General features: G+C 38.2%; 2 protein-coding genes across 2 annotated transcripts in view; one reads left to right on the top strand and one right to left on the bottom strand.

Annotated features, from left to right (window-relative positions):
* LOC310641391 (scavenger receptor cysteine-rich domain-containing protein DMBT1-like) overlaps positions 1–3,076 on the top strand; it is a gene marked incomplete at its 3' end in the record, with an annotated part of 122,029 nt that extends 118,953 nt beyond the window's left edge. Inside the window, exon 9 of the mRNA XM_083364415.1 lies at positions 2,209–3,076. Within this exon, the coding sequence (XP_083220541.1) occupies positions 2,209–2,219 (11 nt within the window). The remainder of the gene's footprint in view (positions 1–2,208) is intronic.
* HTRA1 (HtrA serine peptidase 1) overlaps positions 1,988–26,910 on the bottom strand; it is a 40,797-nt gene continuing 15,874 nt past the window's right edge. The window contains exons 2-9 of the mRNA XM_083364413.1: positions 24,843–24,942; positions 24,218–24,422; positions 9,574–9,768; positions 8,725–8,757; positions 8,170–8,284; positions 6,632–6,689; positions 5,188–5,283; positions 1,988–2,215 (exon numbers count right to left, since the gene is read on the bottom strand). Of these exons, the coding sequence (XP_083220539.1) occupies positions 2,047–2,215; positions 5,188–5,283; positions 6,632–6,689; positions 8,170–8,284; positions 8,725–8,757; positions 9,574–9,768; positions 24,218–24,422; positions 24,843–24,942 (971 nt within the window). The 3' untranslated portion in view covers positions 1,988–2,046. The remainder of the gene's footprint in view (positions 2,216–5,187; positions 5,284–6,631; positions 6,690–8,169; positions 8,285–8,724; positions 8,758–9,573; positions 9,769–24,217; positions 24,423–24,842; positions 24,943–26,910) is intronic.

Here is a 26,910-nt window from a genome sequence, read left to right as displayed (position 1 = left end):
TCAATTTCTAGATTTTGTTTTAGGAATTCTAAACTTTTATAGTACATCTATATTCCAGATGTGTTTGCTTTAGATATTTCCCAAGTACATTTCTAAATTTTGCAGATGTTAAACAGCATTCCCTACATTATTGCATGTTTCTTGGGAAAAGATACAAATCCAGGCAGGGCTATATTAAGACCCTGCTGGGCCTAAACACACTCATCTTGTGGGTTCCTATTGTAGGAATAGTCCAGATCCTCAGTTATAAAGATATTCCATGGATCTATATTTTTCAGAAAGTCACAGGAAATAAGTGGTAAATAAGGAGAAACAATCTCTTAAGATACATTTTTTTCATTTTTATTAATTTTTTATGTTTATTGATGGGACATACAGTATGGGTTTTGACTTGTTATTTTTCATATTTTTGTTTTTTATTAACAATGTCTTTGTATGCCCCAACAATTTTGTAGGTCCTAGGCACAGAGCCTTTTGCACCCAAATAAATTATATGCCATGAACCCAGCTGGAAATGATAATAAAGAGAATGCTTGAAGCAGGAACTATCAAGATTTGAGGAAAAACTTTTTTAGGAAAGTCCTGCAAAAATGTTTTCATTAGCAAGCTCAAATAATTTAGTAATTTAGTCATTTTGTATTGACTGATTAAATATTCCACTGCAGAATTCTTTGCAATCAGTTAATCAACTTCAGCTACAGACTAGTAATTCCTGGTTTTCTCTCAGAAAGTTTTCATATATTTGCACAATCATAGTACTTAATGATTATTGGGATGTAATTGTCTTTCTATAAAATTGTAGATTAGTGGTATGAAGAATTGTCAATGTAAGCTGTGCAATTCTCCAACTTCAGTACATTGACTTTGGAAGATTATGTTATTATGCATTGACTGAGGAAGCACATGAATAGCTGACTTCACACTGATCTATTAAGGTTAGGCTGCTGATGAAGCAAATCAGTGGCCTTTGATATTATGTAAAAGTCAACTCAATTAGAGAACATCCTGTACAATAACAACAGAAAAAAAGGGTAGACCATTATATTTCTTATATCCACAATAGTACATCCTGGATGGAACTACCAAGGGCCAGTAATGTGCTCCTTTATGTGAAAATTGTGAATAAAAGCATTGGCTTAATAGAATAAGCATGTGCATTACATAGTATATAGTAAAATCAATGGTCTGTATTCCAGCTTCAAAATACCCTTTGTCTGGAAAAAAATGGAATAAATTTTTGTCAGGAATAACATATTATATAAATGAAAGTGCATTAATGAAATTGCAGTAGTTTTTTTAAAAAAGAAAAAGAAAATCAGCATAGGTTCTAGACTTGCATGTGTACAAGTCATTTATTTCAAATATTTACAAATTGTTAACAGTTGTATCTTCAGGAAAAATCAAAATGGAATACTGCAATGTAATGTTTTACAGATGGTTCAGCTTGTAGATTAGAACGTATGAACACTAATGTGGTAGTAACAGCTGGAATAGCCAGTAAAATATATATAAAAAATAACATATGGAGCTCAGGTTGAACTGTGTAGTCCTTGGTGATCTCTAGCTTGGATGTTTGTTTGCAGACGTTTCTTACATGACTAGATGACTTCATCAGAGCCAGTGCCTTGGACTTTGCTCTTTGTTTATATACAACAGCTTGTGTGAGCGGAGGTGACGTTTTCTCCTTGGTAGTTCCTTAGTTAGGATATTATTTTCTGCTTGATTGGTTTTCTGATGTTAATCCCTGCTTATCTGGGTGTAGCTGATGGAGAAGGTGTGTTAGTCTTTTAGCTTTTTTATTCTCTCTTTTGAATTGTAGCTCAGAGAGCACCAAGGACTCCACAAAGAATAAAAAGCACACTGTAAGAATAGCTGAAGTATCATCCTCAACCTTTTATCTATTGGAAAATTACTTTATTCAGCAATATAATATCACTAAACATAGTTGGATAGTTGGTCAAAATCTACTGTTTTCTGTACCAGCACAGAGATAATATAAACAGTCCAGTGCCTTCTTGTAGCATGAAATCCAGCTCATGTCTCTATTTAATGGTCAATTTCATCAGGAATAACTGCTAGAATAATGTCCTCATTCCCCCTGCGTACTACCATACTGAGTGTACTGTCCTTTTTGATAATGTCACTGACATCATTGGCAGAGATTATTGGTTGTCCATTAATGCTTATAATCACATCATTTTCTTTCAGGCCTCCTCTGAAATAAACGAGAGAAAAAATATTAGCCTAATAAGAGACTCCCAACTGCTTTCTATATCAAGATACTTCAAGATACCAGAATCATAATTCAATCCAAGTAACTACTATTTGGCAAATATAGTATGGAACATTGTATCCTACTCTGTAATGCTTACTTTGGGAACAGAAAGGAATTTTCCAGTGACATTACACAAAACGAGTATGAAAATGCATCCCTTGATAAAAAATCCATGATTACATAATTCTCATTGTAAAGTTTTGCCCAGAGTAAAGAAAGCACTGGTGTAATACTGTAACTACACTTTAATTTGTATGTACTTCATGCAGTATATATAGGATGCTATTTTCATCTTATTGTTTCCTTCTATGCCTCCTATAGCATCTTTATTGCTTTGTTGGTTCAGTTCTCACTACATAAGTACAAGACAGTAACAAATCCTGTCCATAACTGGTTTCTGCACAGGATTTACAAACAACAGGAGAGATTTTGTTATATACTTTTAGATTCCTGTAACAGACTCTGGGGAGAGCCAACTGGTACAAAATGCAGCTATTAACTAATACACAATCTTATCATTTTATATACGAGATAGATTAAAAATTAAATTTGAAACTGGGCCTATTTATAAAGGTCCACTTTCTCAGGCACACTGGAAAGTTCTTTCATCAATTCCAAATTGTGAAATGCTTTTCCTTCAGAGCTAATATTGATTTCATCTCTATATGATTCTAAGGACAGTTTTAAAAATAGTTATGTTTATTTTTAATTTCTGCTATTAACCTTCTTGAGGTCAATTGTTGGAAGGCAGCATAAATGCCACATAAATATGTAATGGGAAAATAAGCAGATGTTGGCATAGAAACGACATTGATTTAAAATTAAAATAATTGTTCTATACCCTTGTCTAGTTGTTATTTAATTTATCTAATTTTTAAAACAGAGAAGGAATTAGTACTTCGGTGATCATTTTTAAGAAATAAAAGAGATCCAATTTCCTTTTTTTAGAATATTTTAAGCATTTCCTTGAAATAAACCTTACATCAGGGGTGTCAAACTCAATTTCATTGAGGGCAGCATCAGCACTGCGGTTGCCCTCAAGGGGCCGGGTGGGTGTGGCATGGGTGGGCGTGGCCTACTGGGTGGGCGTGGCTAGAGTGCATATGGCCTACTGGGTGGGCATGGCCAGCTCTACATCATTCACATCAAGGGTGCCTTTGGGGGCCTGGGCAGGATTGGGACAGATCTGAGGGTCTCTGGCAGAAGGAGGGTCTCTGGGCCAGGGCCAAGGCAGTGGGGGCCGTTCCCTTACTGTTTCCAGGATGGCTTCGGGGGCCACATGAAACCACTTTGCAGGCCGCATCTGGCCCCCAGGCCTTGTGTTTGACATGTCTGCCTTACATGATATCTAACGGGTGCAATCTTCAAGGCCTTCTTTTACAAACTTTTCTTCTGACTGAAAAATTAAAGTTAGACCTCTAGAGCAAGAGTAAATCCATCCATCAAGCTTGACTATGTTCACATTGGTGGCACTGAAGCTAATGAGAAGAGTTCAGCATTCTTTCCCCACATCATCTTGTCCTGTCTTGTAGACAAACTCCAGCTATGCGTTATGGAAAGACAAACCCATTTAACAGGCGGAGACATGAATCAACCCCCAAGCACAGCTATTTTATGTAGCCACAAAGCTTTCACAAGATTTGCTCATGCAAAGAGAAATACCTTACACAAGCAGTTCTTTCAAAAGAAAGAAGCATTTTTCAGGAATTATTAATTTCTTGACAGCCTACCATTTACAGTGCTCAGGGAGATCATTAGTATGAAATGAAGAAACTTCATCCTTGCTCTAGGTATGACAGCTCCAGAAACATTAGCTTAATAAGGAGTGCACATTCATTAAATATTAAATGTTTCTAGGGTAAATTGTGATAATACTTTCAAGCTATGTCTGAAGGGGTGAGGACTATAAAGAAGAAATGATCACTTCTCTTTGAAGAATTAAGCCTTTGAAGAAATAAGCACAGAGATTACCTGAATAGTAATATGCTTTATTGTGACATATGACAACTACATACCCCACATACACCTTCCAGTTCTGATTTATTCAAGCTGCAATTTACAGTTGTAACTCTGGTGCTGCCCAGAATCATTCTGGAGCGAGACAGTCCAGAACTGGATTAAAGTAATAAAATTCAGTGCTTCAGGTTCTGGTTACTCTTGACTTGTATTTCACAAATCACACAGTACTATCTAACTCTTACCATTTATAGAAGCCTTAAATAGTATTGTTTCTTGCTGAGTGATGTGATTCTTGTTCAACAATATCCTGATAAATTCTGAACATCAACAGATGCAGACTAATGGCTAATAGATACGAGGTACAGCTAAGATCTAAGACCTCTGTGAGCCAGATTTTATACAAGTCACTCATTCATTCTGCCTTCTTTCCTTTCCTACCACATCTGTACTACAAAGTTGATGTTATTGTTCAAGATAACGCATGTATAACCCTTTAAACACTTGACAGTGCTACACAAAAAGTATTATAGAATTGCTTTTTATCAACATTTAACTTTTTTTGCATTTTATTCTAATCTCTCTAGGCATGGCACAAGGACTAAGTGGGTAAGCATATATAACACGTGACCTGACAACAGAGCTAAAACAGTGCCAATAGAAGCCAAGTTTTACACACAATGATGGACTTCAGCTGCTTTTAAGTCCTACCACTGAAACATTTTTGCAATAATAAGAGCAGCTAGAATTGGCTCATTGGTTTGCAGAATCAGATGTCTAATGAAAAATGGAAAAAAATGGCGACCACTTTTTAATCATAGCATTGGAGATCTAGCAGGTTTTCTCAAATATCTCACAGAAGATTCTGTTCATATTAATTCCATATTTATTGGTTTTTCTGATCAAGGTGCTTTTCCTTGCAAGGTTAGGATCAAAACAAGAATTCTTTAACTTACATCTCAGCTGGTGTGTCTGGAATTACTTCAATAATATAGGCTCCAGAATTCACATCGGGGAAATCTTCATAGCGTTCCCTAAGTTCTTTAGCTTTACTAGAGAAAACACATCAAATACCAATTGATTATTTAGTAAGAGCATAATAATATGATCAAAAGATTTATAAAAGGAACAGCTATGTTTATATGCATCAAAAATAATTAAGTCATTTAGCGTCTGAAACATTAAAACTATTAAGGCATAAACAAAATAAGAGACAGGAATCTTTCACTTGTTTACTGGAATAAACAATGTTGTCCATGAAATAAAAATATCTTTTGCTCACAGTATGGAACAATATTTTGCATAGAAGTTTATTGCTGAGTCACACTAAGCAATTTTGTTTTGTTTTTGCAGCATAATGTAAAAGAACTCAGAAATACATCAACCAGGGTTTTCAACAAATATACCCCCAAGAAGTCCCAGAACAGAATGGACAAGTTGCTATGGACAACTTGCTGCGGGATAACTTTCCAGAATCAACTCACAACAGGACAAGTTGCTGCAGGCCAATTCAAAATTCAAAAGTTAAATTAGTTTCAATGGAACTGTGGCCAGTAATAATAAAATAATAATAATAAAAATAATAATAAAACAAATAAAACAAATAAAGTCTATCCAGAAATGCAAGAGTTACAATAATTTCAGTGATTGTTATGGCTATTTCATCAATCTCTTTGGTGCAGAGAAAACATAAATAAATCAAGTATTATATTGCCACTGTCTCCCAAGCAGCTTATTCTACAGTTTCTTAATTTTTTCTAATTGGTTATTAAACTACACATGTTAAATACAGTATTTTGTTGCTATTCCTTAATTCACCAAAATCATGTGATAAACCATTTTAAGTGAAATAACCTACTTTAATGTTCAATGCTCATCTAATTTCTAATGTCCAAAAAGGTGATTGCATAGGCAGTTTCAGTCAATTAAAACTTAAATTTACTTTGGATATTAGCCAGTATTTAAAGAATTAAGAGCTTCCATGTTTATGAACGTCCTGCACGTTATTATATGCCTCACTCTTTTCTTGGATTCTAAGAAAAAGGTCTGGATCCTTGTGCTACCCTTCATTTTAGTCAGACAGCATCGAAGAAGATAAAGATGAGGTAGTGAAAGATCAAGAGAAATTAGAAGATTGGAATGCACTCAGAAAGGCAGAAAACCTATTGCCCGTTCTTAAATGCTATTGCATTAAAAAAAACAACCCTAAAATAGCAGTTTTGGAAGTAGTAAAATATTTCTCTCCCTATAGTTGTTTCCCCAGTGAGCTTACAATTTAGTTTTAAAGCAAATTAACCAACCCTGGGAGGTCACTAATATTTTGGTACATAGAATCCACATGCTCAAAGAATGAATAAACAGCCACTATTCGGAGAAAACTGCGGAAGTTTTTAAACCTACCCCTGAGTGAGAGACATCATCCGGATGCCAATGTATTTTTTCTTAGTTACAGCTTTTCCTGTTTCAAAAAGAAGGGGAAAAAACATTAATTTGTATTATTCTCCCCTCATCTAACACATCAAAACAAAAAAAATTAACATACTACAGATGGCGATTTGATAATGATCTGACAGACTTAACAGAATAACAGAACTGGAAGGGACCTTAGAGGTCTTCTAGTCCAACATCCTGCTCAAGCAGGAAACCCTATACCATTTCAGACAAAAGGTTGGCCGATCTCTTCTTAAAAATCTCCAGTGCTGGAGCCCCCACAACATTTGGAGCCAAGTCGTTCCACTGGTTAATTGTTCTAACTGTCAGGAAATTTATTGTATCACCTTGATTGTGTCACCTTGCAGGTAGTTCTCAATTTACAACCATTTGCTTAGTAACCATTTGAAGTTACAACTACACTGAGAGAGGCGACTTATCACATCCCCATCGTCATGTGATCAAACTTTGGGTGCTTGGCAACCAGCATCTATTCATGATGGTTGCAACTTTCCTGGACTCATGTCTATCTGTAAACTTCCCAGCTGGCTTCTGACAAAGTCGATGGGGGAAGCTGGATTCGTTAGATTGTGTGATTAACAATTGCAGTGAGTTACTTAACCGTGGCAAAAATAAAAAGGTCATAAAACTGAGTGTGACATAACAACCACCTTGCTTAGCAACAGAAATTCTGTTGCCAATTGTGTTTGTAAGTCAAGGACTATCTGTGTGTACACATTATACAATATATCGTGCTTTCTTGTCCTTATTTTTGCAGTAAACATTACATGCATTTTACCTCATCCCCAGCCTCTTTTTATTTCATCTTTGCACAATGTATAATTTTGCAAATGTAATCGAGGCAGTCCGTAATATAATTCCCTTTACTCTGTTCCAAGTAGATTTCATATTCTCTTTCCTTACATCCACTATCTACTCATTCTGTGTTTTTTTTATAGGCACTTTATTTTCATTATATTATTACTGCATTTCAGGTGCCCCGATGGGAAGCAGGCAATGGTATGGTGACTTTCAAAGTCATCTTCAGATAAAACACATCCAGTTTGCATAGAATAGAATGACCATGCTTGGGGTATATAAGTACCATTAAGTAAACAAGCAAACAATTCTAAACTTCATTGGTATTTATAACATAACAAAATGTATCAAAACTGATCACTCTTGCATGTGGTCAGGATATAACTAGGGCTGGTAATTTAGCCTACTCTATCTCTAACTTACTAAAAAGCATTATGTGACAGCGATCAAAGCAGTTATAGGCTATAAAATGCAGCCATGATATTAATGGGTACATCTAATAAACAGTAATGTTATATCTTAATGCTACTTCACATAAATAGTTCAATAAAAAAACACACTGATAAGGAAGAGATGATACGGTTTCTTACTGGCTTATTAAGTGGACAGAGTTTAGAAACTGATCTTTCAAAATTCAAGCCCACTGACCTCTACCTTTGTTTTTCCTATTGCATAACACAGTACAATACCTTTGGATTGCCGGTCATGTGATTCAGTAAGGAATTTTTTAATTTTGTCTGATGGTATTGCAAAGGAGATTCCAGCAGTGACCTTCAGAGTATTAATACCAATCACTTCCCCATCCTGTAGTAATGTGAATAGTTAAGTAAGCATAAACTCTTCAAACAAAGCCTCCAATTCCTATTCTGTAAATTGAACTAGTATTCTTGTCTACGATTCATTTGTCATACAGCATCTATGATTTTCAATTAGAAACTGAATATTGCTTTCAAAATAAAATCTAGCTTTATCTCCAATTTGGGTGTAACTGGATGACAATATCCTTAATCTTTTTCCTGACAACTTGCAGAAAGATGTTGAAGTCACAAAATGGACAAAATAATCAATGCACATTCAAATATGTATATAGTACAAGTTTGAATGCTGAACTCCAAAGGCAACACATAGAATAAAAAATGAGTGATTAAATAAATACAAAATCTATTATTTGTAGGTGATATGGAAAACAGTATTATTTTTTATAAAGTCCCAAACCTCAAAGTATTAAGTACAAAAATACTTACCAGGTTCACCAAAGGTCCTCCAGAATTCCCATACTGTAAATGTAGGGAGAAAATCATCTTGTATTTACACAGATTTAGAAATATATTTTTATGTTTTGAAATATATTTGCTACCTAATGAATTCTAGAAAAGGTGTTAACACTTACTTATTCACAGCATTTCTTACAGGGAAGTAAATGATCAAACTTAAATTGAATAAATGTAGCATAAAGTGTTTCCAGACATATTACCTTGTATTGCTTCTATTCGAAAGACAATGTTTTGCTTATGATCGTTCAGATATTATGTGGTAAAAACATGAAACTGAGAGTTGGGAAACACACGGTCATTATAAATGGGAAGATTGCACAGTATAATTTTGGAGTTAATTAATGTAGAAGAATTGCAAAAATTCTTATGCCAAATAACTAATCCAAAATATAAAGATGAGCTGAGATTTAATAGATATTTCTGGCATTGCCAGTAATCAGTGTATTGCTCTATGATAAATCATGCTAAATTATGACACATACACATAGTCATAAAATGATTATCACCCCTCAAGTAATGAAAACCTTGAATAACAGGAAAATAAAATAAAAGTCACCGATTTGAAAAGTATGCCAGGACACCAGAGACCCAACAAAATAGTGTGATAGGACAAATAAAGGTCTTCTTGTTCATCAAATCTTGAGAAGCTATGCAGGGTCAGAAGTGGTTATTATTGGGATAAAAAGTCACAAAAAATAGAGTGCTGTCGACTAGAATGAAAAGCAAAGACAAAGAAAATCATACTAGAAAAGGGAGGGGTTCTATATGCTTTTAGTATAGTATGCATTTAATGTAAGATATTTATCAAACATATCCTACATTGATAATGGCATCTGTTTGGATGTAGTCCATATCAGAGTTTCTAAGTCCCAGCTCTTTCCCTCCTCGCTGGGTAGTGCTAACAATCCCAGTAGTCACTGTATTTTGGAGAGAAAATGGACTTCCAATTGCAACCACAAATTCACCAGGCCGTAACTCTGCTGAACGTCCAAGAAGGAGGACTGGAAGCTTCCTCTGCAAGTAGATAAGGAAAAAAATCAGCATAAAACAATAAGTTCACAGACATTGAAGGGGAGCTTGGTTTACACCAGGGGTCTTCAAACTCGGCCCTTTTATGACTCATGGACTTCAACTCCCAGAATTCCTCAGCCAGCCATGCTGGCTGAGGAATTCTGGGAGTTGAAGTCCATGAGTCATAAAAGGGCCGAGTTTGAAGACTCCTGGTTTACACTGTTTAGATCTACTGTAGTAGTAAGTGAACCTAAACCCACAGTAAGAAAAAAACAAATAACTTCAAACTCATGAATGTAAAACAGATGGATTGGAGTGGAGACTGATAAATACAATACAAAATCCTCTTTTAAGTGTTATTTTTCCACTGCAGCCTTGAACCGAAAACCATTATAGATAAGAGATACATACCCAAATACATAACCGAGGCAAAATTATGAGGGCAAAAACAGAAATCGAGAATGGGAGATATACACAAAGGATGCAAAACTAACTTTTAAATATCATTCTGCTGCTATGTCACTATATATGGGACTAGAGCTGTGGACTGACCAAAAAAATCGTTTAGGTATTGCATGATTTTACAAATGATAGCCTGATAATATCTTTTGCTGAAAAAGAATCTACAAAATAAGACTGAGCATCAAAGTAAGTGCCCTTCTTAGAGAGTAAGTCAGCATTTTTTTATTTCACCCCATGACACTGCCCTTTAAAAATGCTAAGGAAAAAAAAGAAGAAAACAGTGAAAACTAATTTATCTGGGAAATTAAACAAGGAAAACAAATACATAAACAGGCATATGCTGTCCACAATAACAAAATCCAATTGCTGTCCATTTGTCCCATAAGGGTCTGTGTATCCTTTCTATTAAAGTACTACAGCAGGAAAATTTACCAAAATTAATATCGGACCAAACTCTGATGAAAGTAGTGCATTATCAGATACAGACTTACATTTACACATCCTTGAGTTATTTCTGGGAAGAGAAAGGAAATTTGTAATAAACAGTTGATGCGTAATGTAATCATTTACAGTTGTGCTGAGTCTTCAGGTCCAGACCAGCATTGGTGAAATGTTAGTTCGGAGCCAAGAATTGTTTATATGGGTGAGTCAACGTGCCTTCTGGAAAGAGAGAGTCTTCTCTTTTGTGGTATTAAAACAAAATCAGCTGCAAAAAATTTCCTCCATCAGAGGAAGTTTTAAAATATAGTTTTAGAAACAAAATATGTAGGATACTGGAAGTTTCCAATAGAGAAAGGTTTTTTTTTTAAAAAAATATATCCTAAAATAATTGTGTACGAGAAGTTCATTTCCAATTTGTCATTTATCTCTATCAGCATGGCAAAATATTTCTTGTAAACTAAAAAGGCTTCTCTTAATTTTATTAAAATATATCTTATTGAGCTCAAAAAGTAAATCAAACCATGGCAAAAATCTAAGGAAGTCAGAGCACTTCTATATATAAATTTTAAAGAGGTTGAATTAATTTGCCATATGAACAATTACCAATATGCTTATTTGCACTACAATTCTCTCTTCAACATTAATTATTTGAAGACTAATGTGATTTAAACATTATTTCCATATAAAAACGTTCCTGAGTTTCAAAAAAAACCCTGATATGTGTGTTAGGCATACGAAAACACAAAGCTGTTAACCACAGGGGCAACTGTACAAAATTGTTGACACTACCAACTACCACTTGACACTTGAGAAAAATATTTATAAAGCTGAACAGTAGCTTAACAGAAGTACTCCCTGTGATGTTGCACCCACAGTTTATATCTCATTTTGCTGCCTGAAACAAGAATGTCACCCCACACTCATTCCTCCCAGTATCTGTCACATGAGGCAACTACCCTATTAGCAGTGGTGGGATTCAGCCAATTCGCACCAGTTCGGCAGAACCGGTAGCTAATTTTTTGTTGCCCAGACCCAGAATGGACTTCCGGAAGCGGCATCCACACAGAGAACTGGTTGTTCACACATATTTGTATCCCACCACTGCCTATTAGCCCCACCCATTGCCAAATTCTGAACTATTGAGCCAGATATTATACTCTTATACTCTTTACTAATGTAAGGCATAAATCATAAGTATATATCCAAAGCCTTTGCTTGACTACAGAGTAAAAGAATGAACTCACACTCTGTCACTGAGTTTAGCCTAAGGTTTCAACCTGGTTCTTTCAGATTGAAAATTTATGAATTATCTGTGGTTGAGGAAACAAACCACAGCTAAGCAAGTCATAACTTAACAAAATAATTAGTTTTTTTTAAAAAAAAGTTTGTAAAAATATAAACACATGCTTTTATTTCATGTATGAGTTCATAGCATCAACAAATTCTGAATTATAAAATCTTTTGACAAAAACAAAATACATCTAGCAAACCTGCTATATCCTTCTTCTAATGTGACTCAGCTGTATTTTTATTTGCACAGGCAAATTTTCATGCATTTAATTTTATCTGACTAATTAAGTGAAACCACCACTCTGCCTTAATCAGTTGACAGATTCTTTCTCCAAATTTGTAATAGAAGTAAATCATTCTGAAATAAGTGTGTTGTTGTTGCTGTTGCTGTAAGAAAAAAAAACACTTTTCTCTGCAGTCTCTATTTGTTTTTAATGTCTTTCCCTTCATCTTCTTAAGAAGGACAATAAACATCTCAGTACCTATCCGAACTACGTAGGTAGTTAAAATTTGAGTCTTATAAAACCACTGCCTGAAATGACATGCCTTCCAGCAATATACAATGGATAAAAAAAAGGTTAGACATGCCAAAGACTTAAATCTTCTCCTGTGCCATGCTGAGTCAAGATGTAGCCTAGGGCAAAACCTCATTTCTTTTTCTCAATCTCTTTTTTGGGATCATCTAATAACATTTCCATTATGATGTGCATGCAATGCTGATGCTGTACACACTGGCAAGTTATTGATTTAAGTTTGGAAAGACTAATTTACTTTTAATATAATTAATTCCTAAACAGTGAAAATATTACTTGCAGACTCATATACAGAAAACGACAAAGCAAACCTAGCTTGAATTTGAGTTGAAGCAGTAGTAATCTCGCTAAGTAACAATTCTTACTAGTCTACGAGTACAAACAGGCTGAGCAACTTCATCTGAATCTTCCTCACAAGCAAAGGCCTAATAAAGATACATTTGGAAGCCAGAATAATAGAGAAACTTCCTTCAGCAGTCACTGGATTGAATAAAATGTAGGTGTCATTCCCACTTACACTAATGGGAGTAGTGCTGTTGAGAACTTATCCCAAATTGAGACACTCCCCCATGATTTTGATGTTTGCTATTGAGATACATTTTTACACAAGAAAAAACTTGGTACACCATTGCAGTCTTATCATGAATATCAGTACTCCATGATCCCATGAAGTTCCTAATAAGGTGTTACGGTTTTGGGGGGAAAAATGAAATACAGGTCATTCCTGCTGATAACCAAAGCCTATTTAATGAAGTCCATTGAAAAGAAACAATATAATTTTCCCAAGGTTATTTTGATATCCAGAGAAGAATATTAAAAGAGATAGAAGACATTCAGAGATCACTCTATGCAAAACCCTCCTTTGTACCGATAACACATCCAATTTTCCCATCTCACTGCAATCAAGATATCCACTGGCAGTGACTTGCATAAGAGGAAGCTGCAGTAACTTTGGAGTGCAATCCCTCTCTGGGCATGCTTTTAGACAGGCCTTTCTATATTAAGGCAGGAACACTGTGTTATTTCTTAAGTAGCATGCCAAAAGAAGCAATACACTTCCAACTCTAAATTTTATACGCCTGCAATAAATTTTATGGATCGGATTCTAGGGAGTCCTTGGATCTTTCCTATTGGAGATCAGATTCTAAATGTACAAAAGGAAAAAAAAACCCAGTTTAAAGTAAAATGGTGAATCATGCAATAAAGTACTGATGGCATCTAAGGAATGTATGATACATAAGAAAAAAATAATTTTGTTTATTGAAAGCAGATTTCTCCTAAGATTAGGGAGGTCAGGGCTAATCCATTTCCTATAGAGCAGCGGCCCCCAACCTTTCGGGCACCAGGGACAGGTATTGTGGAGGGTGGTTCTTCAATGGACTGGGGGATGGGGGAGGATATGGTTTGGGGCACCAAATGGATCCCAAGGGTGTGTGGATGGGGCTTCGCTGGCTTTTGCAGCTCAGTTCCAATGGGAACCCCAGCTAAAGAGAGTAATGATACAGCAAAGGCTTGGTCCAGTTTATACTGACCATTGTACTTATTCTGCACATTCACTTAATCATCAGGAATGGAAATGAATTTTTACCCTCCTCATTTCTCCCTTGCCCATCAATTTGTCTGCTCAGCTCATGCGACTTGCTTGGTTTCTCTAGCTCTGTGGCTACTGTTTGTGTGTACACAGCCGGTGGAAATCAGTAAAGCAAACTTTATGTGTTTATTTATAAGTATGCTAATAAATGGCAGTGATGAAGATAAATTAAGTCACATTTCAAAAATGACTTTTTCAAAATATTGGAAGTACCCAAAAAGATATAACCAAACCTCAAAAAGTTTCACTTCATGTGTTTACTTTATGGTGCTTTTAAGATATCTAATGAAAGCAGTCTTTGAAGGATAATGTTATTCCACAGCTTCAGAGGCAATTTTTCTTTTTCTTTATTTGTATGTTGTGGTAGTAGTGATTAGTTAAGTTTTTAAGCACATCAGAAGACTTAAGGCCTCCTTCAATGTAAATCTGAGCAGGAATGATTGAAGAGGATTGCCAGTACTTATAGGAGTAGATGAAAGCATTTGACCCTTGCTCCCCTGTTGTTAATAAGCCTTGAAGAAGCTAATGTCCTCTATGTGTGTTGAGAAACATATGCCAATCAGTATGGCATAAGAATTGCGGAAGTTGTAACAAGACATCTTGGAAGAATGATGTATTGAGGAAAGCTACATTGTATAAGTTGCCAGTATGCATGTTTCCATTCAGATTCTACAAATAAAGTAAATTTTTTCCTTTCTGCAATTAGATCCTATGTATTAGTTGACACTACTGGATTTTGAATTAATGATGTACAATGCGCCATAAATACCATGGTGGTATTTATGATGGTAGTTGGGTAATGAACTAGGTCAGGATAGGCAACCTTGGCTCTTTTATGACTCGTGGACTTCAACTCCCAGAATTCCTGAGCCAGCAGGTCCACGAGTCATAAAAGAGCCAAGGTTGCCTACCCCTGAACTAGGTTTATTGTTATGAAGAAACTTCCTTTGACAAACATTTTGCCCCCTCTTTTTGCACCACCAAAGTGAATCATAAGCTTTCTTTTTTATATATGCGATTGAAGCCTAAAAAATAAGATTCGTTATGGTTTTTTGACTAGTCAACTTTTTAAAGCCAGTCTAAATAAATCATATGTACTTATATACATTTCAGTAAAGCATATAAATTTAACTGTAGTATGTCAAGTTATTACATAATTCTAGTGTACGTTCCAATAAAAAAGTAAAGGAAATTAACGGTTCCAAATTCCTCCTATTAAGAAAGCATTTAAGCCAAATGCTTACTTAAGCTTCTTTTCATAATAATAAATCATTCAACTGCTTTACATTGGGATATTTTGCCTACAATAATTGTATTCCTGGATGTTGCCCATACAAATACTAACCAGTCTGGGCCTTGCTTAGCTTCTAAGTCCAGCTAGGTGCTACCACCTGATAACAATTTAATAAAAGTATAAGCTTATAAAACATTTTATTATCCTCTCATCAATTTAACTAAACTGGGGGGGGGGGACTATGACCCCTTTATGACTTGTGGACTTCAACTCCCAGAATTCCTTACCCAGCTATAAAAGGGCCATAGTTCCTTACCTCTGAACTAAACCAAGACATGGAATTAACACCAATAGCAGAGCAATTTAAGATACTGAACATTTCTGGTAAATTCTAAAATGAAAAAGGGATAACTCTTCTTATTCTTCCTTATGATTAAATCTGAGTTAAGTAGTTGACAAATCCTTCTCAGGTTTCTAAATTCAGCAATGTTTCTGGAGGACAAATACAGAGTCCAAACTGTCAGGTTTTCCTTATATAAGCTGCCAGGTTAATAATAAAAAAGGCAGTTGGTGATAAACTGTGAGAATTTCTTAGCCTCCTACTCAAACTATGCAGATTTTTTTCTATCTTAGCCACTTCAGTGTGTGAGGTTTACTCAGTTCCATTCATTTTGGCTGGTCGTGGGGCTACCTATTCCCACGACATCAGGGAATGGCAGCAGATGTAGGAGCAGAGGGCCGTATCGATCTCAGGGAAGGCCTCTCCGCTGCTTACAAGCGGTGAGGCACTCCGACCCTCTGGCTCTACCCCAAGGTCCCGGGAGTGAGGGTGTGCAGCCCCCTGAGCTCCGGCTGGTGTATTTGAATGCCAGGTCCGTCTCTAATAAGGCTCCTCTCGTTCGTGATCTGGTCGAGGGTGAGCAGGCGGACCTGGCTTGCATCACGGAGACTTGGTTGGGCCCAGAGGGCGGGATTCCTCTGGTTGACCTTTGCCCACCAGGTTTCCGGGTGCTGCACCGGCCCCGGGCTCAGGGTAGGGGTGGGGGAGTGGCTGTTGTTATGAGGGAGACCTTGTGTCCGCGGGAGGCCACTGTTCCTCAGATAGTCGGGTGTGAGTCTCTCTTTTTGAGATGCGGCCCTGGTGCGCAGTTGGGCTTGCTGCTGGTGTACCTTTCGCCTAGTCACGCAGCAGCAGCCCTGCCTGAGCTGCTCGATGTCCTCTCTGGGCTGGTGGTTGAGTTCCCGAAACTTATAGTTTTGGGGGACTTCAATCTACCATCGCTGGGAGGATCATCTGAGTTGGCTCGGGAGTTCATGGCTTCCATGACGGCCATGGACCTGACGCAAGTAATTTCGGGACCGACTCATGAGGGAGGCCACACCCTTGACCTAGTTTTTTTATCTGGACGGTGGTTAGATGATCTTGGTGGGGGCTCTCCAATTATTATGCCCCTGTCATGGACCGATCATCATCTCCTGCGGCTGGTCTTCCGTTTTGCCACCCCCCGCCGTGGGTGTTTGGAACCAATTAAATGGTACCGCCCCAGACGCTTAATGGATCCCCAGAGGTTCCAGGCAGCGCTGGGGTCCCCACCTGCCTCCCTTGCTCACAGCTCGGCAGATGCCTTAGTGGAAGCCTGGGAAAGGACGGCCACTGAGGCTCTTGACCGAGTTGTACCCCTGCGGCCCCTGACCCGGTGCAGATCCCGTCGAGCTCCATGGTTCTCTGCGGAGCTTCGGGAGATGAAGCGTCGGAGACGGGGCCTAGAGAGCGGTTGGAGGTCCAGCCGATCCGAATCCGACCGATTGCGACTAAGAGCCTACATTAGGTCTTATCTCGCTGCGATAAGGGAGGCGAGGTCTAACCACTTCGCCATCCTTATCGCGTCCGCAGATAATCGCCCGGCCGCCCTGTTTAGGGTGACTCGCTCCCTCCTAAATCAGGAGGTGAGGGAGGATCCCTTGCAGGGTCGTGCCGAGGAGTTTAACCAACATCTGTCGGACAAAATCGCTCGGATTCGGACCGGTCTGGACTCTGACTGGGCAGAGTCTGACGATCAGGACACTGGCGGTCTTGTCGATATCATCTGGGAGGAGTTTGATTCTGTGACTCCGGAGGAAGTGGACAGGATCATGGGGAGGCTGAGCACCACCACGTGTTTATTGGACCCGTGCCCTTCCTGGCTGGTCTATGCAGCCCGGGAGAGGACACGCAGCTGGTTCCAGGCAGTTATATCGGCTTCTCTGAGTGAGGGTTGCTTCCCCGCCGTCTTGAAAGAGGCGGTGGTGAGGCCTCTCCTCAAGAAGCCTGCCTTGGACTCAGCTGTATTAAACAACTTTCGTCCTGTCTCCAACCTTCGCTTTCTTGCGAAGGTTGTTGAGAGTGTGGTGGCGCATCAGCTCCCTCTGGTCCTGGATGAAGCGGATTATCTAGACCCGTACCAATCGGGTTTCAGGCCCGGGCACAGCACGGAGACGGCATTGGTCGCGCTGGTGAATGATCTCTGGAGGGCTCGGGACAGGGGATATTCCTCTGTTCTAGTCCTATTAGACCTCTCGGCGGCTTTCGATACCATCGACCATGGTATCTTGCTGCGGCGTCTCAGGGGATTGGGAGTGGGAGGCACAGTTTTACAGTGGTTCTCCTCCTATCTCCGGGGACGTTCGCAGTCGGTGTTGGCAGGAGGACAGAGGTCGACCGCGAGGTCTCTCATTTGTGGAGTTCCTCAGGGGTCGGTCCTCTCGCCTCTCCTGTTCAACATCTACATGAAACCGCTGGGTGAGATCATTCGTGGCTTTGGAGTTGGGTATCATCAGTACGCTGATGATACCCAACTTTTCCTTTCGACCCCAAACCACCCCAGTGATGCCCTCAACGTGATGTCCCGGTGCCTGGAGGCGGTTCGGGTCTGGATGGGGAGGAACAGACTCCAACTCAACCCCGACAAGACTGAGTGGCTTTGCATACCTTCATCCCGGGTTTATTCGGATGTTCCACCTTTGGCTATGGGGGGTGAACTATTACCCCCCGTAGATAGGGCTCGCAACTTGGGAGTCCTCCTAGATTCACGGCTCACCCTGGAAGACCATATAGGAGCTGTGACTAGGGGGGCCTTCGCCCAGGTTCGCCTGGTGCGCCAGTTGCGGCCCTATCTTAGCCGGGATGATTTGTGCACGGTCACTCATGCGCTCGTGTCCTCTCGTCTAGACTACTGCAACGCTCTCTACATGGGGCTGCCCTTGAGGACCACCCGGAAGCTCCAACTGGTACAGAATGCAGCCGCGAGAGTTGTGTTGGGAGTCTCCCGATACTCCCACGTTACACCGCTGCTCCGTGAGCTGCATTGGTTGCCAGTTGTCTTCCGGGTGAGATTCAAGGTACTGGTAACAGTGTTTAAAGCCCTTCATGGCATGGGGCCGGAGTACCTTAGGGAACATCTGCTGCCGGCATCAAGCTCCCTGCGCCCTGTGCGTTCCCACAGAGAGGGCCTCCTCAGGGTGCCACCGATCAGAGAATGTCGATTGGTGGTCCCCAGGGGGAGATCCTTCTCTGTGGGCGCTCCGGAGCTGTGGAACCAGCTACCGGTAGAGCTCCGGATGGCGCCCGATCTTCGCTCCTTTCGTCGCGATCTCAAGACGTTTCTGTTTGTTCAAGCCGGCCTAGCCTGATGGGGATTGGTGGGGTTTTTATTCTTGTGTTTTAATTTTAACTTGGTGTTTTAGAACTTGATTCCAACTGTTTTAATATGGGCAATTATTTAATCTTGTTTTAACGTTTGTATTTAGTATTTTATTCTGCCCTGTGAACCGCCCTGAGTCCTCAGGGAGAAGGGCGGTATATAAATATTATTAAATTAAATTAAATTAAATTAAAATTAAATTAATCAACCACAGTGGATTCAGAGAATATGAGCTGCATTCATGATGGTTCTTTATCCAGTTGATCTTTGCTGAAGAAACAGAAAATCTTCATTAAGCTTTGAAATCTGACAAGGACACTCTGCTGTCCTTGCACTATTCCACCTCTATCTCTATAAAATAGCAACAGCATAGTCAGTATAACACAATGCCATCACTATGTGAACAATGGTGCAATAAGCAGACAGCCTAATATGCAAACACAAAAATAAAATCGTATTAATGTGTGAATCAGGATTTAGTTAAAATCTTAGGGATCCAAAACAGCAGCTCTTCCTTCAGAAAAGCTTTTCTATTTGCTCCAAAGCATGAAAATTAGATTAAAGTACAATTTTCATTAATGCAAATATTATATTGGATTAAAAGTAAAAGGTATTTTGCTCAACATTTTGATTCCTGTGAGGAAGATTCCCTTAAAACAGGGGTCTTCAAACTTGGCCCTTTTATGACTTGTGGACTTCAACTCCCAGAATTCCTCAGTCAGGCAACCTGGCTGAGGAATTCTGGGAGTTGAAGTCCACAAGTCATAAAAGGGCCAAGTTTGAAGACCCCTGCCTTAAAATGAAGTAGGGTATATACTGAAGAGGCATGTATGATTCTTTGTGAAATAAGTGGATAGTGACATATATCACAAAATAGTGGATAGGTACACCAAGAAATCTCAACTAATTATTTTATATTGAACTGAAGTTATTAATTTGACTAGAATTAGAGGGATCATTTGCCACCCTTCCTTATGTTCCTGCTAAGAATGATGCTTGAAGAATACACTGTGGCTGCTTCCTTCATTTTCTTTTATCACTGATTTGTAAAAACTATCCTCTCTCTCTTTCTTCAGTAAGCATTTATAAAGGACCATCTTTCTCCAAGGTAATAATAATAATAATAATAATAATAATAATAATAATAATAATAATAATAATAATAATAAGAAGAAGAAGAAGAAGAAGTTGGAAGGGACCTTGGAGGTCATCTAATCCAACCCCCTGCTCAGGCAGGAAACCCTATACCATTTCAGACAAATGGCTGTCCAGTCTCTTCTTAAAAACTTCCAGTGTTGGAGCATTCACCACTTCTGGAGGCAGGTTGTTCCACTGGTTAGTTGTTCTATATTCATTTCCAGTATTACAGACAGGAGCATCTTAGAAAGATCAGAATGACTGAATGTGCATCATGATGTTATAATGCATATTTATGTAACCATAAATATGGTTATATGTGACATCATGACGCAAGTACAAAAATTTGAATTGGGTATCATTTGATACTTTCTCCTCCTCTGCTGAAGTCCATGGTACAGACTATCTCAATGTATATTATAGCGCGACATTACAGACAGTCCAAAGAAATCTGTTTCTAATTTATGCTGAAATTTTTTACAAGGGAAAAAGAAATTAATAATCAGAAACTAGTTCATTCCACTGCAGCCTGTAGCTCAGTTCTTTATTTAATTACTTTTTCTGTTTTTTAAAGCACCCTATTCAGTTAAAGATGGGGTTATAAGAACATTAACTGTTTTTGAAATGTCAGTATTATGGAAACTTACAGCAAGTCTTCACACAGTTTGACCTAGATATTTCCTATCCTCCCATATGCATTATCTGAAGGATGGAAAATATGCTTCAGAAAAAAAAGTTAAATGATATATTCAACAACTATTCAAGCATATTAAAATACTTCAGTGATGGAAAATTATAAAAAGACAATGTTTCAGTCATACAGCTTGTCAAACTACTATTGCATTTTAATTCACTAAAAAGAAGAGTACTAATTTCAGAAAAAATTAAAACAGTACAAAGAAGTAGGCAACTCCTTCTTAACACGTGGAAATCTTCATTTTACTATTCAATCATATTTAACTTTTCTAATATTTCTATTTAAAAAATGAAGAATATGGCCTTTATAAGGAACTGCTTATTGAACTATTCCCCAAATAAAGCATTTATATACCCTTTATAAAATTAAAAGGTTTTAAAACCATACGGTATTCATATTCTAACTAAGACATAAGAATACCTTAAAAATAATAATGTGACTAGATATAACTTAGTTTGTATTAGCTAGAATGAAGAGTTTCCTGCAGCACATTATTTCTCTGTTTCCAGAAACAATGCGTCAAATAATTCAGGAAACAATGCTTAAAAGGAAATTGCTGAACTCAGCTACTGTACGTGTCTATCAACTTATTTCCTCTCTTCATCTTTGCCAAAACTCAGCCTCACAATATCTATCAGAGTCAGTAAAATAATCATCCCCTTTGATCTCTGCATAGCTGGAAAAGGTTTTCACTGTAATTTCATTCAGGCATTACTGAAAGCAGAATGTTCACTGTCCATGTGAGCTTTCTAGTCAAGCTTCATTGGCTTTCTGCCTCTATACACCGAAACAGTTGTGCATGTGAGACTTTTCCCCCCCCTGCAAACCTTCATGCCAAATGTGCAAATATCTGCAGGAAGTTCCTATCGTCTGAATGATGTCAGTGGAGACCAGGGTTTTTCTAGAATGGTCACATGGTATAACAAATATGTGGCCAGAGGGGAGTTGGATGAATTCACCCAAGGATAACTTGCTACTTTGATTCATAAGAATGCCTCAAGCTCCAGATAAGACAATGAATTTGAGTAGCTGCTGCCAATACTGTAATAACAACCACTTTTCTATAAAAGGGAAGTTTGGTTGGTAGAAAATACACTGTATTTGCCTTTTGGTAAATAGTTTGATTTGTGACAACCATAACCATAAAAGTGACTTTGTAATACTACTCACAGTATGCTTTCAAAAATCCAAATGTATTGGGTCCAAATGTTTGTCTACTCCTGCCCTAATCTGTCCTCTCCCTCTCTTTCAAGTACCAGTGTTGAGCAATTGCATTTTGTGACATACTGTATAGCAAGGATGTGTTAGGAATTACGCTGGTGTACCATCCAGTCTTTTGCTAGTCACCATTTTTGCTTGACTCATAGAGGTTATTTCTCATTGTATGTGGAGGATTCCCAGACTGCTGATTCAAGAGGACCTAGATTTCCAGGCTGAAGTCTGTAGTTCAGGATGTTTTCATGCCATTATGCCCAACCTGGGAATATTTTTAGTCCAACAAATACTATGCCAGATAATAGATTAACTGATTAAAATTTTAATCAGTGGCTAGGAAGACAACCCAAAGGTGCTTTTCCACAGGTGTACACTGTCCTCAAGTGACCCTGACGACACAGATAAACCTCCAGGTGGCCTCTCTAAAAGGATGCAAATGACCAGCTGTCTGCAAGGAGCATAAATCCTTCCATTCCCCACCATCCAGTCAGAGCTGAAGAAATTTCTTGGATGAGAAGTGAAACATCTTCGAAGAAAAAGAAAAACAAGAAAGGCCAGTTGCCTTGTGAAAAAGCACCCTTGGGATAACTGTGAGCTGGATGACTGAGAATCTCCATATACATCTAGGAAGACAGCATTTCTCCCTCTATTTTGGTCTATTCTTACACTGTAATAGCTTCTCATGAATTCCAATACACTGCAATACTTGTAGATCTTTTTTTGTGACACCCTGCCCTACACATTCTGGAAAATGCAAGAAAATATAAATCAAATACAAATGATTGTGTTTTCAGCAGTGCTTAAGCCACTTCTTTATACTGTAAACAACTGAAGCAAAATTGAAACAAGCTAGGAGAATCTATGAAACTTGTGTCCGAAACAGAGATTAAAGCTTATTATTCTGCTTATTTTGGGATAGAGATGATAACTTTGTTACTTTCGAATTGGCATACAATAATGAATAACATCAAAATATTATCAAATTCTCTGAATTTTTTATTTCAGTCTGTGTATTTCCCTATGAAAATTCTTCTGCATGTACGTACAATAAATTTATGCCATGTATCTAAAATGTTACTCAGCTTATATAATAATGATTGGCCTGTTTAACAGTTGCTGAATATCCCTTCAAGATCTGAAATTCTGGAATAAAATATTCGTGTACCTGAGTGTTCCATTTCCTGAAATATGTAGTAGTGTGGAAAAAAGCAGTTCCTGTTTTCAAATATGCTAAACTCATGCACACTAGCAACGCATTAGAAAGCTTTGAAATCTCATGAATTTAATGACAAGCCACATGAAAACCTGAACACTCTAGAAGAAACACAAATGTTACATTTCAGACAGCTATTAAACCTGTGCCAGAATATGATTTTCAAAACAACTGAGTTTTATATATATATACTTAATTATGCATTCTGCTTCTCAAGGTCAAATTGTAGGCTTAAAGACGTATTTGTATAGGAACAGTCTGTACTCCTACTGGACTCTTGCATCAAAAAGGGACAGACACTGTAGAGATATAAAGTACCTTTTATATTTTAGATGGCACCATATTAAAAAGTCACAATGTAGTGTTTTGCTTGCCTTGTCTCAGAGAAATAGTCTCCTGGTCTACCAGAAGTCCTTTTGACATATAGACTGAAGAGCATTCTGCAAGAATGTATTCAAATCCGAAAGAAGGAATGTATAACCATGAGGACTACTGTCTATATTTCTTTCTTGCCTGTGGTCTACTGTTCAAGTATTTCCTATTATAGTTCTGTACAGTAATAACTCCTTAATTTATCAGATGCGTAATATTTGTTTCTTTTGCTTGTAAAATACAATGTATCAGGGAGTAGCAGACTTTTAATTCAATATTTTGGCACGTAAAATGATTTACATTTTAGTCAATATGTCAGTGGGAAGACTGAAATAATAACAGGAAAGCAATTGCGTGTTTTTCTAACTCCTTAAAGTATTCCTGTTCTGGATGGGGAAAAACAGATAAGAAAAGCCTAAATATTTGGTTTTTCAATTTATTTGCATATTTGCTGTTTTTTGATAAGGGGATATGACCACAGATACATAGGAAAGGAACTACTTTATTAGTATTATTTTTGACAAGAATATGTGGTTATTCTTCAGATAATAGATGCACCTGAAATATTTTGCTTAATATAAACTCACCTGGGTATCAATTTTTATTAGTGCAATATCTGCTTTCTCATCGATATCTTTAATTTTAGCATCATAGGTCACACCATTCTTCAGCTCCACTTTCACTCTGTTCTTATTAGTAACCACATGAGCATTTGTAACAATCAGTCCATCTTCAGAAACTATGAATCCTGAGCCACTGGCAGCAGGAACTTCCCTCTTTGTAAAAGGCAATCTAAAAGACAACGCCAATATCAAAAAGTAAATTAACTTCTGAAGATGAAAACAACCATCTGAATCTTTGATGCTTGTGCACTATTCTGCCAAATTCTGTCATTATTTATATATTCAGCATTTTCAAAGCACACAGATCAGGATGTCTCAAAGGTGCTTTTTCAAAAAGCAGCTGAACTTTGTTTTTCCTTGAAGACATTTTGCTTCTCAACCAAGAAGCTTCTTCAGTTCTTCAATTCAAAAGCACCTTTCGGACAACCAAGACCTGGGTGATTGAGAATCGCCATAGACACAAATCAGTACATTTTTCCAAAAGATGAACAGTATTCAAGAGCATCGTAAAATGTTAATTCAAAATAATGTTATTTTTAAAATCCAACAATCAGCAGGACCAGCAGTGTAGTTTGAATATCTTGTTTACCTGCGAAACAATTCTATATGAACCACAGCTGGTGCTATCTTCTCCACCACATCTGCGATAAAATTGTATTTATACCGCAAGCTGTTGGGATCTTCCTGACCTAGAAAGAAAGACAGAAAAAAACCAAAACTATTACAACTGAAAAAGAAACAGCAGAAAAACAATACAGATAACATTAAATGGTCTCCCCCATGTTAGATCTCTTAAAGCTATCCAATGGCTTCAATAAATTAAACGTTCATCCTCTGCAAAATAGCTTGAACAGGGAACATGATGCTTCTTTACAGCTATACTGATTTCCTTGTTCCCATTATTGTGCTGCCAAATCCAATCTATCAATTTAATGAGTAGTGACTGAATGCCTTCATACCCAGCACGTGTAAAAACCCTCCTAGTCTTTAAAAAACCTGAAATCTCTTTGATGGTATTAATGTTGGCAATGTTCTGTGTAAGCATCCGAATAATGTCAGTAATCAGATCCTTTTCATTTTATTTCCATAATATTCTGAAGGACCAGCATCTAGACGTAACAGGTCAGTCACAGCTGCTGTACAAGATAATTCACACAAAAATGTCAACATCCAAAAGCAGCCAAGGAAAAAGAAAACTTATCAACTTCTACAAGGCCAGCATTCCTTCAAGCATATAGAGAGAGGAAGAGCAGAATGCTCTGATAATGAAAGCTTCATCAGTTCTTCTGCTATTTTTCTTTCACTGGATCACCCAAGAATTATTTAAAATGTTCATAAGTGGAGGGTTCCCTACCAGTAAATCCCAATCAAATTAAGCACAGTTGCCAGATTCTGGGCCAGGTCCAGTGGAAGAATGTCTTTCATTTCATATAAAGCAGACATGTCAAACACAAGGCCCGGGGGCCAGATCCGGCCCGCGAAGTGGTTTCATGTGGCCCACGAAGCCATCCTGGAAACAGTGAGGGAACGGCCCCCACTGCCTTGGCCCTGGCCCAGAGACCCTCCTCCTGCCAGAGACCCTCAGATTTGTCCCACTCCTGCCCGGGCCCCCATAGGCACCCTTGATGTGAATGATGTAGAGCTGGCCACGCCCACTGAGTAGGCCATATGCACTCTAGCCACGCCCACCCAGTAGGCCATGCCCACCCAGGCCACACCCACCCAGCCCCCTGAGGGCAACCGCAATGCTGATGCGGCCCTCAATGAAATTGAGTGACACCCCTGATATAAAGGATATTTGCATGAGGACCTAATACCCATTTAGGAGATTATCTGTAAGCAGTACAATACAGGTAGTGCTTGACTTACAACAGTTTGTTTAGAGACTGTTCAAACTTACAACAGTGAAAAAAGTGACTTATGTCCATTTTTCACACTTATGACCGTTGAAGCATCCCCATGGTCATGTGATCAAAATTCAGATGCTTGGCAAGTGACTTCTATTTAGGACTGTTGCTGTGTCCTGGGGTCATATGATCACTTTTTGCAACCTTCTGACAAATGAAGTGAATGGGGAAGCCAGATTCACTGAGCAACCGTGTTACTAATGTAACAATAGTCATTCACTTAACAACTGTGGTAAGAAGGGTGTAAAATGGGGCAAAACTCACTTTGCAAATGTCTCGCTTAGCAACAGAAATTTTGGGCTCAATCGTGGTTGTACGTCGAGGACTACCTGTAGCACAATATCTGCTGGTACTGAAGAGATAGCAAATAAGAATCTTATCAGAAATCTAAGCAGGCTCCTGTCCTGTGTTTAACTGCCAGAAATACTCTACTTCAGAAGTGTCCAGCTTTAGACTTCCTCATGCTGGCTAGGGAATTTTGGAGTTGAAGTCCACAAGTCTTAAAGTTGCCAAGGTTGAACATTCCTGCTCTAACTATAATATAGAGGAAACTCCAAGTCATCAATTCCAGGTGGCATCGTTTCATTAGAGCCACTAGAATCCTGCTTCAAGTACATTCTCTGCCTCTTTCTCACTTCGTGAACATCAGTTTGATAGAATAACATCCCTCTTCAGAGATCTTCAGAGCAATCTCAAAAATGTAAAGCCGTAATTAATGACCCTCTCAGGAAAATACCCGATATTCTGAAT

This window comes from Vipera ursinii (genome assembly GCF_947247035.1).
Source record: "Vipera ursinii genome assembly, chromosome: 5".
Classification (NCBI taxonomy): domain Eukaryota; kingdom Metazoa; phylum Chordata; class Lepidosauria; order Squamata; family Viperidae; genus Vipera; species Vipera ursinii.
This window is presented reverse-complemented; position numbering and strand designations above follow the sequence as displayed.